This window comes from Phalaenopsis equestris, unplaced genomic scaffold (assembly GCF_001263595.1).
Source record: "Phalaenopsis equestris unplaced genomic scaffold, ASM126359v1 Scaffold000226, whole genome shotgun sequence".
Lineage (NCBI taxonomy): Eukaryota > Viridiplantae > Streptophyta > Magnoliopsida > Asparagales > Orchidaceae > Phalaenopsis > Phalaenopsis equestris.
The window spans coordinates 278,399-294,476 of NW_018164668.1; the positions used below are offsets into that span (position 1 = coordinate 278,399).

The following is a 16,078-nucleotide window of genomic DNA, read 5'->3' on the forward strand; positions in this document are numbered from 1 at the left end:
TTTTCATATCCCATCAAAAATATCACTATTATTAACTTTTAAAAATGAAATACATATTTTCATGCATAGATAAAGTGATGTTCACGTAAATATCAATGTATAAGCATCAGATACGTAAATATATAGAAATTGCATGACATGCATGTAAATCTTCCTAAAATTTAAGATGCCTCAAGAAAATTTAAAAAAAAAAACATGCTTTTTATGCAACAAAAGCTGAAACTTTCCTGATCCTTCACCCACTAAATAACTACACTAATTACAAATAATTTTATTCAATCGAATCAATAGCTGCAAATTATTAAATAATTTACATTTTGAAGCGCTGAACCAGTAAACAAACCTCTTTCAAAAAAAAAGGGGCCGTTACAAACCGCTCAATTCATATGTATTTACATATCTAACACTGAAACTTTGTCATTTATATTTCTGCCACCCAAATCATTCCTATCATATTAAAAATATCACTATTTTAACTTTTAAAAAATCACATACCTTTTTTGATGCATAAGTAAGGTGGTTTATATGTAAAAATTGAAGTTTAAGTGTTAGATATGTAAATAAATAAGTATTGAGTGGTATATATGTAAACCCTAAAAAAAACAAAAACAAAACAAAACTGATTCTTTTGCTTCTGCTCCATCCCAACGCCTCAAAATTTCTGGGTCCAAAGCAAAACCGGAAGAAAAACTCCTGGCAGCAGTCCATAGAAAACTGATCATATGGAACACCACAGATGTAATTCGAGAAAAAGATGACGCCGCCCTATGTAGAAAAAACACCAGGAAGGGCACATGTGCAGGCATCACTATCTACTCTTTTCTTTGGACAACTCTGATATTTTAATTGAAGTATGTACAACTGGTCTCGAAGCAAAGGCCAGCTTCCAGTTAATCGAGATGCTTCTAGAAGATATTTAACAGTTCAATATATATTGAAAAATAAATATTACAATAAATGGAAAGATAAAAGAAAGAAATACCAAACCTCGAAAAGAACTTTATTGCTTCATTCCCTTGACTGGGCCTCAGCAAAATCCTTAATTCTCTGCTTCAAATTCTATATAAAAAAAAAAGTTTATAGATTTGGGAGTTAGGTTTTAGAGATTTTCTTTCCAGGTAATGCTTTTCCGAAAAAAAATAATAATAAGAAGAATAAATTGTCAAATAGTCACCAGCTATCTATAAATTGTGCCATAATAGTTCTCAATGGTAATTATTTCAGCCTCAATTTAGATGCACGTTTATAGACTTCGGGACAAAAACGATCCCAAATAAATTTCTCCGCTTTAAATTCTATAAAAAAAAATTGAAGATTTTAGAGTTAGGTTTTAGATATTTACTTTATAGATAATGCTATTTGAAAATAATAATAATAATAATAAGAGTAAAGTGTCAAAATAATCCCCGACTATTTTAAAACTGTGCTCCAATCGTCCTCCATGGGGATTATTTCAACATCAATTTCAGAAGCCAGAGGACTATTTTGACACTTATAAACTTTGGGACTAAAATGATCAAATACAAATAGTAGGGAACTATTTTGACACTTGTAAAAATTATGATTGTTTGAAAAAAAAAAAATGTTAATACCTTCAAGTCCTCATGCAACAAGATGAAGATCCTCTTCATTTCTTTATGTCTCTGCAGCCAAGAAAGCAGGAAGAGCATCACATAAAGAAAGCTAAGAAAATCATGATACAGATCATTGTGTAATATTCGTTTACCACATTAAGATAAATTTGAACATGAACTGCTTTAAAAATGAAACCACCAAATCATGAAAAGCCTCCCTAAGGATTGTAAAAAAACTCTAGAAAAAAGTTTAACAGCAAATTATAAAACATTAAAAAGGACTATTTTAAATATCAACCAATTCCTATGTATTTACACATCTAAAAACTCAGAGAAAAAAATTTACATTTATGCGACCCAAATCTTTCACATCACATAAAAATACCACATTTTTAACTTTTAAAAAGTGTAATACAACTTTTCATGTGCAGGAAAGGTGTTAAATATATGTAAAAATAGAAGTTTAGGTGTTAGAAATATAAATAAATAGGAATTGAGTGGCATGCATGTAAAATCTTACTAATTAAAAATTATGAAATGATATAATTAGCCCGGAATATATAATAATGATATATGTCAATTACATTTAAGCAACAATAATTTGGTTACAATAACTAATGAAGCGTCCAAGGTATACCTCTCCACGTTGCTGATACATTTGTCTCAATTTTTCCACAAGGTTGTAGTATTCTCCCATGTCCCTTCCTCTGGCAAACTCAATGGCATCCCCAACTTTGAGAAAGTCATTACTGCGCATGGTAAATGCGACAATTTATAATATTTAAATAATTTTCAGAATCTGAACAAAACTTTTGGCCAAAACCCACTTTATTAAGATTATCATCCATATCCATAGTTAGTTACAAATAAATCTCCATGTTATAAATTTTAATGTTAAATAGTACTAATTATATAAATAAATAATAATAATATAAAGGTACAACTGTACGGAAAAATAAGAAACCAAAATCAAGGGGGAAAAAAATCAAAAGTAGAATGAAAAAAGATGTTTGAAACTAATGCCTAAAGCAATTTTTAAATGTTGACTAAGTATGAATAAATAATACGTTAAACATGCCCTTCATTACCGATTTTTCTCCAGTTTCTTGTTCAAGAAGCAATAATGGCTATATCTTTCCTGATACTCTCGCACATAATCTTTGTACCTGTAAACAAGAAATTAGTTCCATAAAACACGTGCAAAGATAAAAAGATCAGGAGGAAGAAAACTTATTTACAGTTGGGGGCAGATAATAATTTGCAAATTATATACATGACTCCGCACTGACTTCCACTAAACACGCCATTAATAACAAATTGAAATTTACCGTAAGATATAGTACTTAGAAAAAAAATAAGCTGACGGACAAGCGTCAAATTGTGTGATACATAACGAAAACCATTCACAATGTTTGAGAAAACCAGACAAAAGATGCAGAATTCAAATCAAGTAGAATGACAATAAGCCGGGTTGCTTATGAGAGAGCATTTTTCATGATTTAAGAATGAAAAAACTTACATACTGAACTCCTTGATCGGGCCTCTAAAGCCAAGCTCATCTTTTTCATATTTCATGTAAGTGGCATTCTCCTCAGAAGAAGAAAATTCTAAGGTTTTCCTGCCATCGGTGTCATTCTGCATCCAAAAAACATCAATATCTCTATCCATTGATCCCTTCAATCCATTGGAGTTTTGAGATTTAGACTCTTTAATATTTGTACGGTCAGTCAAACCATTAAGTCTATTGTCATCTTTTAGCATTCTGGAGGCAGCAATTTTTGTCCCATTTTTGCCACCGGATTCAGTGCACTTTTCCAAACGAGTCAACTTTTCGGGTTCACCTAAATCCGTTCTCAAAGACTGCCGAGATTGGGCCTGCGATAATCTTAATTGGGATCGAGATGAATCTACACAATCATTCGACTCCTTACCATTAATTACTTCTCTAAAACTGTTGGGTGATTGCCTCTTTGAATCAGAAAAAGCATTTTCATCACATTTGCCTGTGTTTATATCAACAGCATCTACTTCAGAAATAGTAACCCTGTTTTCCATTTTTTTGGAGGAGTTAGTTCTCTCAAATTGTCTTTTATCCTCGCCCACTCCATCAGTAATAGACTCACGAAATTCACCTAATTCTAGATCGGAAAACTCTCTTCTAAGAATATTTCCTCTACCGTTCACATCAAAATTGTGCATGTGTGATATATAATCATCAACAGATTTCTTATTAATTTTAGGAATTTCCTTTGCAATTTTAGCATGATATTTATCTGAAGCATTAGTATTTTCATCCGGCTTCATCTTTAAGTTCGAATTTTTATCAACAGGCATGTTTTTCAGAGCAGATGTATCAGACTCTGGAAGGCCACACACAGTTTGCAGAGGCTTATTAGCTCTTCCAAGGTTCTCAGCATGTTTAATTGCTTTCTCCATATTCAAAGTTTTCTTTCTTCCGCTGGAATCAGCAACTTTTCGGATTGGTTGTTCGGCAGCTAAATTGGCAGCACCGCGGAAATCTGGACTACTCTGAACCCTATCAATGCTTCCAGATGCTGCACATCTAGTTTGCTCTGGAAAACTTCCTTCCAGTAAATTGACTTCCCTTTTCTCACCTTTTTTATGATAATTGATCATCTTCGTCTTTTGATCGATGCGCGTAGGTCTTTCAGGAGACAAATAGCACAAGTTTTTCGATGAAAGGGCGCCATTCTCTTTTCCAAAAGAGGCTTCAGCTGAGCTTGAAACCTTCATCCTCTTAACATTTTCAGGTTTCTCAGGCAGATACTCTGGATTAGAAGACCTTTTACTGCTTGCTTTGGGAAATCTTTTGTTTGGTTGCTTACCAGTTCCATCCTTAATCACAGTTTGTTTCTCGCTGAATGCTTTTCTACCAAAGAACCTGTCATCATTATGAGAATTTACAAAAGAAGATGCCTGCTCGTTGCCCAAAACCTCAACAGTTTTTTCTTCCTGCTTCTCAAATGAATCGGTGCTTCTGTCAATAACGAGATTTTTAGCATCTACAACCGAGTCCACCCTTTCATGCATAATTCCAAAACCAGTCAAATCTATAGCGGTAGATGCACCATTTGCATTTTGATCTATTTCAATGTTATTATTTATGTCATGTTCACCACTAGATCGCCAATCATGCGGTGACTGTGATAACTTTGACATGGTCACATTCATCCTTTGTGCGGCAACCTCTTTCTGATCATCGCTAGTCATGATATCGACATCCATGTCAGATGCCTCCTTGCTGCTAGAAGAGTCATCACTCTCACTACTGCTGCTACTTATGCTGCCACTTCCTGCAGGGCTTCTGCTTTTACTTCTGCTCCTACTTCGACTTCCACTTTCACTCTCACTACTGCTGTCACTTTCACTGTCACTATCACTCCCACTTTCACTAGAGCCGCCTGCTCTTACCTCATTATTTCCTCCAGTCTTCCCTTCTATATCTAATGGATCTTCAGTGTCATGCATTATATCAATCCTCTCAAAGAGATCAGAACCTTCTCCATGCTTTGAGCTTAAACTTTCTTGATCCAAACTTTTAACAATGGCTTTCTCGGACAATATTGCAGCAGCTCTTCTGGTTTCCTTGGTTAAGCATTCTGGAGAACTGCAAAGCCGGTCAATAACACTGAAGATGATAAACAGTAAAAAAGCTACTCAAAGAACAAAAACAAAAGCCACAAAGAAAGAAAGATTCAGCCCTAGAGTGAATTGTGAAAAAGAAATTGTATTTAAGGGTATACCCAATGCGTGAAACACCCATTATTATATGAGGTATGGGATCATGCAAGCATCCTTACTCCTGTATTTACAAAAAGGTTATTCCATAACATAAAATTTAAACCCAAGGGCATGACATAAAAGTTGAACCCGTGACTTCCAGATCACAATGGAGATGCCTTAACCACAACTCCAGACTTGCCCTCCAAAAGAAACATCTGTAAGTTCTGGACTCAAAAAAGTAAGCTTTGGAGCAGTTTTTTTTTTGTCAGTGTTTTCCTGGTGAGTCTGATGCACTAGGTCTAAGTTGGAAAGACGTAAAGAATGGCGAACTGGGTTGAAATGCTGAGAAAGAAAATTTTCTTTCCATAAAATCAAAAACAGAAAAATAAGGAAAAAAGAGGGGGAAAACAGGAATGGATGCAGCAAGCTAGTATTAGGTAGATGTTGTTTGGTTCGCTGTATAACATATGTCGGTGTTATTAAGTAATTAATGGTGTAATGATAACAAGCCGAAACTCCTAACACAAAATCATTCAAAATGCATTTAATGTCTAATTTTCCTTACAAAAAATAGGTGAAACCGGATTGTGAAGAAATTTGAAAAAATTCAAAATATTATTGGTCAAAATTATTGGCCTTGTGTTCGATACAGTATCATTTGTCAAATGCTATGTTTGGTAGATATCACCCGATTTGGATGACAATTAGATATCAGTGAAACATAATTATAATGCATTTAAATGCTTAATACTGATAATATACATATCAAGAAACCAAAAAGTTGACAGCTACTAACAACATTGCATTACATAATAGATGTCAGTAAACCAAACAGCCCTTCACATCACTTGAGACTTAAACAATAACAAACCATGATTACTTAACCAACATGATAGCTTTATATAATCCCAATAAAATGATATTACTTTGCAAAGTTGTAAGAGCAAAAAATTAAAAAGGAATCAGGAAGCAAATAGAAAGCCAAATGTATTTAGAGAATTAATAGTAATTAAGTAGCAAACATTCATGAAGCAAGTAAAAACATTTTGTGGAGTGTATGCATTTTTTCAGGCAAAGAGCTGTGGCATGTAGCAAATAAAATAATCTCGAGATATAGAAACAACAATGTTCACACTCGAAGTGGTTATAAATCCAACAAAAAATTAATAATATAAACAATTTAGATTACAAAAAATAATAATAATAATAAAAAACTCTTGAACCGGAAAGAAAAGTTTATATATTAGAAAGTATCATTGTTAGAATTGTGATAATACGAGGCATGCCTTGAGGCCCGCCTTAACATTTTTCATAAAAATCTACAATGAGACATACACCTCATAGTCCCAATACGCCTCACCAAGGTTGAGGCACACCTTGTCACAGGAAATGACTTAAAACTTTAAGGCTACCAGGAATTTTTTTTTAACAAAATTGAAAGTAATATCAATATAACTCACTTATTAAACCTCATACCTCACGCACTAAATAATAATAAATAAATAGAAAATATATCCATAAAAATTTATGTAATTAATGTTTTAACTATCAACATAGTTATTATTTTAATTAATATTTTTATTGATGATAATTAATTAAAAAATAGAAGATAGTTGGGATTAAAGATATGAAAATTTACATCCATAGCACAAAATGTATTTACATATCTCACACTTAAATTTTAATATTTACGCATTATCACTTTGGTGCTTTAAACATATGCATGAAAAGGTGCATCTGATTTTTAAGAAATGGCAGTTGTGTTATTTTTATGTGATATTAAAGATTTGAGTGTTACATGTGTAAATATAAAAGTTTAGGGGCGAGATATGTAAAAACATAAGAATTGTGTGCTATGTATGTGAATGAACTTAAAGATAATAGAGAATAGGAGGATACATAAGCAACTAAAGATAGGGCGCGAGATAAACAATTCATTCTGCTGATGATTCTAACGAAAATCAATTGGGTGATGAGAGTAATTGGAACTTTTAAATTTAAGAATTTAGATGTTGATAACTTGTAATATCTTATTTAAGTGAGGGGTGGTATGAATGAAAGAGAAAGAATTATGTTATACTTAATTTGATTGTTATGCTTTAATGTTTTAGTATTTTATTTTAATAACATAACTTACTTTTATAGTTGGATACCTCTATAACTCATCTTATTTCATAATATGATGTCAGGATATTAATGTGTTAATTCTAGTTTTACTAAATTTATTATTTTTTTAATTAGTTAGAATGTTCTTATACTACTTTTTAATGTGTCGATAAATTAAAATAAAAAATGTTATTTCTTACTTAACACTTTATAATTTATACAAAATTCTTAATTTATGCATTTTTTTTTTTAATTTGAGGCTTACATCTTAAAACGCATTCAGGATTACGTCTCTTCTCGCAAAGAAATGCCTCAGTACGAAATTATGCAAATTTAAACCTTGGAAAGAATAAAAAATATTTTTTGTTATAAATGTTGATATCATCTGAGGAATCACAAGAGAAAAAATTAAAAATATATATATTCTAGACTACAATTTGCAAAAGCAATATTACATGAAAAATATGCAGTTTGTTGACTTATCACCATAACCAATATGTTATGAAGAAGCTTGGACATTATTAGCAATATGCAGAACAATGATATGTCTGAAACTAAATTTATATAAGGCTAGTGAATGTAGCCGCAACCACGATAAAAATACAATACCTTCCACCTTCAGAACTTCTTTTAGAACTTTCTACTTGTCCTCCTTGTTTCAATAAATACCTTCCTGGTGCTTGGAATATGGCAATCTGGTCACCAAAATATGACAACTGTTTATTGAGACAACAAATTAAAATAATCTAAAAATAATGCAATGCGTACATTTTTCAGAACAATCTCCATATTCTTCAGAGAGTTGGGAATCCTTTCTCCCACCGCTTTTTCTAATGCCTGGACACATAAAACATTAATACAGAACAAGCGTAAGTAAAGATTCAATAATCTATTCATATTAAAAAAACTCCAAACATAGCTAAGATAATGTAAACTTAAGCTCGCATTTATTAACGCAAACAAGATGAAAGGTATTAATTGAAAGCACAAACAAGATGAAAGGTATTTATTGAGAGCACAAACAAGATGAAAAATGTCACACTGTGTGTGTGCGCGCGCGTGTGGCAGTGAGGATAAAGAGAAAAAACATGATATTTTGGTAAAGAAAAGAAAAAGAAACTGCCTGCGTCCCCAGTTACAAATCAAATAACTTAGATTGTAGCTTGCCTATAAAACAAAAAAGATAAAATTCTCCAATTTGTATCCCCCAACATCCATTCACCAAAAAAAAAAAAAAAACTCCTACATGTAAAGCTCCTTAAAGTCTAGTGTTATTACACGTAGTTAAAACAGTTAAGCGAGTCATACTGCAGGAATGATTTTTCATGACTTTATGTGATCACGGTACTGCATTTATTATTTTCAGAAGAAATTGTGGGAGACTAAGGGACTAAAAAAATATTATCAACTATCAATATCCTTAGTTCCTGATCAACTGCTGCATCCTTAGTTCCTCATCAACTGCAGCATCCTTAGTTCCTCCTCGACTGTTGCTTGCATAAATAATATATACGAGATAGAATAGTAAAGTTTGCCCCAAAAAAGGAAAAAAATTACTCTTCGCTGAAGCATAAAGTAATTACATAACTTGAACAAATAGGAGTCGTGTCATAGGAAAGGTTTGTTATCACTCCAAAACATGTATTATTTTATGTTACCATATACAGTAATTCAGTCAGCAAATGTAGTTAAATAATTTGAGAAGGAAAAAGTGTTAGTGTATTTCCTATTCAAATAATCAAAAGAAATTCATACAATAAAGTATTTTCAAAGAGAAAGTTATAATAAATATAAAGCACTGCACCTAAATTCAAAGAATTAGCGTGAGACTTCATATTTGAAAAAAAAAATTGCCATTTTAGATCAATCCATGCTTTTCAACTAGCAGAGTTGGGTGACAAGTTTACCTTCAAACTCATCCCTTTTGGGTTTTGTGTTAGTAGACTAATCAAAAAGCTTCTCAAATCAATTGAGGGATCAGGACGTCCCCCCTCATGCCCACTTATGTCTTGCATGGATCCACGAGCAACTCTAGTAGGCATTTCTTTCTCAGAGATGTCAATTTCCTCTTTATTTATATTTAATGGGGGAGTGATTTCGCCAGCGTTCGTATCACCTCTTAGCGTATTACCAGTTCCAGAAGTAGAAAGCATAGCTCTTGGCCAGGGCTGCTGAGGAGATGGCGCACGTGCCGAGTTGCTTTTAAAGTTACCATTTAAAGGTGTGGCTGATTTGGAAACTGACTTAGTTTGAGACACTGCAGCCACTGAAACATACACAAACAAAAGTATTAATGACACTGGCAATCATTGACATATATTATGAAAAGAGAAAATTTGCTCGAAAAATTGCACAAAAATGAAAATGAATTGGCTTCACATAAACAACAAGTTAAAAAAAAAAAATCAAACGCTTAATAGTCCACCTCCTTGATTATTCTCAACTTTCCGTTTCTTGAACATTTCCTTATTGTGCTTCCAACCCATTCTCCGCATATTACCTGGATTGAAGACATATTTTAGATAAATTGCAGGACTTACAGAGCCTAAAAGTTAAAACCATCCAACTCCACCATAACATTTGAGTGGAACATTGTCCACGCATAACTCAAAACTATAAAGCAGAATTTTGAGAAGTAGTATTCTGAATAAGAATGTGTAGCATAGAAAAATGATTCAGAATATATAGGCTTATATTTATCTTCATAAGTAATTCAGGCTTATATTTATCTTCATAAGTAATTCCATTAATATTTTAAAATTAGACTTCAAAAGTTCAGTAATTCCTCGACACCTTTTGATTTAGAAGAGCAGAGTTTCACCAAAGAAAAAACATCCACTTATCAAATACAAATGAAATATGGATTCTGGTATAATGTCCTTAAATAACAAAATTACCTTTCGAAAGATTCAGAAAAATGAAGGCTACTGGGTTCATGTTTACCTTCAACTGCAGCTGCAGCCATAGATTTAGCCTGACTCTTCACAGAAGGATTAGTTGGATCTAGCACAATAGCTCTGTTATAAAGTAGAAAATAAAGTTCAGATGTAGAACATAATTGAAAATACATTTTAAGGACGTTTAAAACTACATTTTGAGCAAAACTGTAGTTGAAGGCTCATTCTCTAATAATGCATCAAGGATCACATAATAAACAAAGACATTAGCTCAACTAAGTTGAAAATACCAGATTTATTTTAACTTTCATGGAAAGACCAACAAAATAAAATTTTGAATCTTACTACATGATAGACAATATTATCAAAATAAGCAATTATCTGGTGTGACCCTACTACAATCCACGTTACATACAATCTCAAGGCCTCTGCTTAGTTGTCTCTCTTAAAAGCCCAATACAAATCAATCAATTACACAAATTCATGAAAATAGTAGCGCCTGAGCTAGTATTAACCAACATATCAGAAATGTGAAGCAAAAAATGTTAATAAAAACATTTATAAAGAACAAAATTCTATATTCATCATTCAATAATTAGGTTTTACAAGACCAAGCAAAGAACTTGACCAATATTGCTCCCAAACAATAAAAGAAAGATTATGGATAAAATTCACCACTCAACCCCCCACCCAAAAAAAAAAAAAACAAAATAAATAACACATAAAAAATCACTTTATGTTTCAGGATCAATCAACCGGATTAAAGCAAAATATTGATTTAGTAACTTTCACATTTTTAGTGCAGCGCATTAAATAGAAAACTTTAGAGCAGAAATTGACATAAAGCATAGACATTAGTAGCCAAAACTATAGATATTCAGGCAATCAATGATCAAAAAGAATTAAGTAATAAAAAAACCATGAAATAATTGAGTAACGAAAACAATTAAGCTTACTAAAACAATATTAAGTTTAATTGGATAACTTAAAAATATAGCATACTTTCGAGATTTAAGCTTGCGCTCAGCCTCCTCAGACCGCATTTTCACGTGATTTTTTGCAGACTCGTCCAAGATTCGTTCCACATTCAACTTTCTCCGTGCAGTGCCGCACTCAACAAGCAATCCATCGCCATCATCCCCTTCTCTGCGTTCTTCATAAATATTGCACAAGTCAGGAAGCTCTTGAGACCATGTAAACCTGAACTCCTTGCCACCAACTTCAACAATCTAGTATCCAAAGAAAAGCATTGCAGCCATTAGAACATAAGGGATATTGAAAAAAAACACTTAAATAGCAGGAGAGAATAAGAGCTATAAGCTTAAGTCAAATATAGAAATATGAGGAAATGGATGCTTTAATCAAATTATATAAGTTAAAAATGCATTGAAACTAAAATCTTTATTTTGAGATTAATAATGAAACAATGACAGTAAGAAGGCATTTCCTTGAAAGTTGCCCACTATTGCAAACATTAAGGATATCCATCACACTGAGATGAAGTCATTTGCATTTTAACACCAAGTTTTAAGAAAAGAGAAATAGTATGGATGTTTACATCAAGCAAAGGTTAATATCTCAGTGATAACCAGTGAGCATGATAATTTCTATTTTTTATAGTCATCAGGGTGCATTAGTAGAATAAATGTATCTTTTAGCATGAGCGTCAAAAGTAAAGAACAGCATAAAAAATTATTGGATGAAAAAAAATATTTTAAAAAGAAAGGTGAACTTAAAGTACACAAATTCAATGACTCGAAATAAAGAAAAAGGATTTGATTCATAGAATGCAAACAATTTAGAGAAATAATACTTATGGCATTTTTAAAATATCAACTTAAACCAATTAATTATTAATAAATGTCATTGAAACAAGAAAAACAATTATTATATACACAAATTTTCTTTATAATAGGCTTTATAAAGATAACACTAGAAAAATAATTAATATATGATATGAAATATAAAATGTATTTGGTCAAGTTATCATCATCATGTTTAGACTAATTGCAACTATTCAAAGTCAACTTTATTTCATTCTCCATTCATTAATGTTGAGTGTTAATTGAAGTTTTATATCTATTATGTGTGAATCTCTTGGACAAATTTAATCCATATTATCATTGGCATGCATTTTTTCCTCATCGATCCTTCCACGATAATTTTATCTATCCATCTTATAAGTGTATCATCTACCATCAGTTGAATGTACCTAAGCACTACTCCTACAATCACTCTCGTATAATTATGTCTTAGTCTGTCACTCTTCAGCATGGTTTAAAATAATATGAGGAACACTTCGAGGCTCATCTCAACACTTTTTAAAAAATTTTACAACAAGCTTACTCCTCAAATAATTTAAAGCAAGCCTCAAATTACACTTTGTCTTAGTTCTAATGAGGCTTGAGCAATGAAATAAATATAAAAAATTAACTCTAATAAAATATTCCTTAGCTTAATATTACACCACTAAGATATAATTGATGTTGTTACCATCAGCATAATTATTATTTAGATATCTAATAAATATTACTGTTAATTACTACTAATTACAAAAAAAAAAAAGATTTAGATTAAAAGCTATAAGGATAAATAAGAGAATATGAATACAATTGAAGATGCGTTGAGGGATAAAGCAAACCATTATACTGATAATTCTAATGAGGAATCATTGAATGGTATAAGTGATGAAAATTTTTTACCGTCAAAAGTTTAATTTTGATAACTTAATATTTTCTTACGTTGATAGAGAACAATAGGAGTGAGAGAGACTAATTGCATCAAACTTATTTGAAATGACAAGCTATTATGTCTTGCTTTGATATTTGAATAGCCCTTCTTATTTTATATCTTGATATTTTGATGTCAATATATTACTTTTTTTTAATAATTTATTACTTTTATTATATTACAATGATAATATGTCACTTTAATTTAATAATAAATTATGATATTAATATGATAACTTTTACTACAAACTTTAAACTTTATATAAGGCTTCTTGCTTTGTACGGTTTATTAATTTTGAGATTTATGTCATCAAGACTTGACGCTTTAACACACGGATGAAAAATACTTTTGCACCCAACTATGGAATTTTAAACATTATTTCTAGGTTTAACACAAGACCATCTTAGCGTTCTCCTTTCTTGTACAGTCAATTTAACTATAAATGAGATCTGTATTGGACAACACTCAAATCAAAATAACATACTTAATCTGATTGCAATAATATAAAATCTCTTTTTGCAAGTCCTTGAGATATTCTCTTATCATTTACTACACTTCAGACATGCCTTCATTTTAAGCATCAATTAATAAAAGCAAAGATTACACCCTCGTTTACACACCCATCATTCTCTATAATAGACCTAAGGTATTCAAATTTTCACATCTAGGCATCACCTGATCTTTTAGCACTATATAAATTTCATATTTAAATTTGCATAACAAGTTTCCACTTATGTCAATGGGGGTCAACATTATTAGAATTATGTCATTTATTATTAGAATTCATTATGAAATCTCACTTTAAATGACATTGTAAGCATACAGTAAAGTCAAGTCATCATATGATATTGATAGAAATTTAAGAAAATCTCTAATGGTATTCACACAAAAATTTTCTAGCTATTTTTTTTTCCTTGTACTTCAGCATAATGCTACTTTCTCACAATGAAAATTCTAATAGTAATTCATTTTCTCAGATTTTAGAAAAAAGCTACTAATCATCTGCTATTGAAATTTTCCTGTTTATCATTTTTCATAATCATTGTGAAATACCTGCAATTTCAAGATTTATCCTCATTCCCTCCTCACATAGATAATCAATAACATCATGCCATTACATTTCTAAGAAGCTTATATTAAATCAAGGTTATGTAAGCACTAATAGTAATATATGGCTGCAATATACATGTATTAAGTAACAAAAAAGTGTTAATGCGAAAATTAGTTTGTCATTCATCCTTTCTCATCCTTCATCATAAAAAAATATCAGCAGCGCTCCAACGATATAATTCTAAAAGCAATTTCCCTTTAACAACCAAAAAAAAGAACTAGTCCTCTGCTCTCTGAAGTTCTATTAGTGGATGTTTATCCCAGTATGCAATACTTTCTGTCCAAGATTTGACCTCCTTCATAGATAAAGAAACATATTTACTAAAAGTAACTCCAATGCACTTCTACAATGGCAGGATTAGGATCACTAGTTTTACTAAATAGTTGATGTAATGGAGAAAATAGTACCTAAGCTATCTAAGCAAATTCAATTATGCAAGCCAACATAGAAGACTAGTTAAGCTGCCTGATGCAGGGTATAGGCAGCCATTTATGGTCTGCCATATCTAGCCCCAAAAATCCTCATCTGCAATGACAGTATTTGGCTAAGAAACTCTCCTTCTGAATCAAAAACGCCGGAAAATTTCTTATTTTAGGAACAACCATCACAAAGCACACCAGACAGTCCAAACAGGAGATGCCTGACGCAGCCCCCCTGAACTCAACATTCACCTCCTCTTCATAGGAGCTCAAAAGTTTCCGTTAATAACCCAATAACCTAGGCAACGGAAAACTCTACCTTTGAGGCATGAATGGTAAAATCTAAAATCATCAATGAAGAGATTTAATGAAAATCAAAAAGCCTAACATTACGTCGATGCATTACGTTTCCAGCAGAGTTATTGGCGTTTGAATCGAATTTGATCTTCGCAGCCCCTCCCTGAGCCTCGAGGCGCTTGATCTCCTCGACGATGTCAGGCGTAAGCCGAATGATGGCGCCAAAGTCGAGTTTTCCCGGCTCTAGACTGAAGGTCTCCTCTCGACCAGGCTGGGCGGCGGCCACAGCTTGAGGACTGGGACGGGCACGCGCGGGTGCAGACGCTCCGATTGGGGGACGCGAGCCGCCGGCCTCGCCGGGCCGGTGCAGTTGGACTGGCGTAGAGGGGGGCCTCTTGCCGGAGCCCCGCCCCGCTCCGCCGCTCCTCCCGAGCTTGCCGAACATCGCAAGACCGCCGTGTATGGAAAGCGAGGACGTTCACGATGGGGACGCGTGGAGGAAGAGATGGAGGAGCGGCGAGACGGAGGGTTTTGGTTAAGGAAATATGAAGATTGAGGAATATAGCTTGCCTTACGGTTCCGATTAACCTGCATTGCTGTTGCATCGGCCCGCGAAATGCTGCACAGCCCTCAACAAATTCGCTTTTTACATTAATAGAGATAAACCTAAAAAAATAGCCAATACAAAAAAGAAATACAGCAAGAAGTCTAGCATGTAAAAATATGAGCTTAAAAAGGAAAAAAAATGTGAGCTATCCATATTTCTAACAGATAAATTATCAAAAATAACTTTTTAAGCACAAGTACATGCAACTATAATCTTCTGTTGACCTCACTTTTGGTTGAGGTCTAGAAAACTTCTTTAGTAGCCTAGGTCTAGTCATAGAACTTTCCTATTGACTAGTCTTAGAAAATTAGAAGAGGTACCCCACTATTAGAAAATCAAAACTCTTTTTTTTATTCAACTTGAAATTCCACATATTGATCTTAACCTCTAGCATTTAGTAGGTAAGATCATTATAAGAGAATTTAAGAAGAATCCCTATAGGATTACTTGACTTTAGGGTCGACCCTGGAACTAGGATACACCATATCTTCAAAATATATTAATCCATGGTTCATTTAGAATGGATATTTATCCAATTCTATGTGGAATGCTTAACTTGGTCTTTTGCCCCTAGGCACCTCCAAATTACCTAA

General features: G+C 32.7%; 1 protein-coding gene across 2 annotated transcripts; it reads right to left on the reverse strand.

The window, feature by feature from the left end:
- Positions 1-230: 230 nt before the first annotated feature.
- Positions 231-15,442, reverse strand: LOC110023680. Of its 2 annotated transcripts, none has more exons than XM_020723209.1 (13): positions 14,988-15,442; positions 11,324-11,550; positions 10,368-10,441; positions 9,850-9,924; positions 9,332-9,690; positions 8,193-8,261; positions 8,034-8,119; positions 3,094-5,202; positions 2,663-2,740; positions 2,212-2,323; positions 1,593-1,643; positions 988-1,059; positions 231-902 (listed from the first exon to the last, which is right to left on the reverse strand). In XM_020723209.1, the coding sequence occupies exons 1-12, from the start codon at positions 15,321-15,323 to the stop codon at positions 1,009-1,011; spliced, it is 3,627 nt and encodes a 1,208-aa protein (XP_020578868.1). In that variant the 5' UTR covers positions 15,324-15,442; the 3' UTR covers positions 231-902; positions 988-1,008. The 2 variants fall into 2 exon arrangements, with proteins under 2 accessions (XP_020578868.1, XP_020578867.1); XM_020723208.1 differs by having other exon boundaries at positions 231-905.
- Positions 15,443-16,078: the final 636 nt, after the last annotated feature.

Excerpts from the sequence above, each read along its gene's own strand:
- LOC110023680 (XM_020723209.1), bottom strand. The coding sequence starts at position 15,323 with ATGTTCGGCAAGCTCGGGAGGAGCGGCGGAGCGGGGCGGGGCTCCGGC. Across the intron at positions 9,691-9,849 it reads AGTTGAGAATAATCAAGGAG|TGGCTGCAGTGTCTCAAACT; the intron begins GTGGACTATTAA and ends TGTATGTTTCAG. Across the intron at positions 2,324-2,662 it reads AAGAAACTGGAGAAAAATCG|TAATGACTTTCTCAAAGTTG; the intron begins GTAATGAAGGGC and ends TACCATGCGCAG.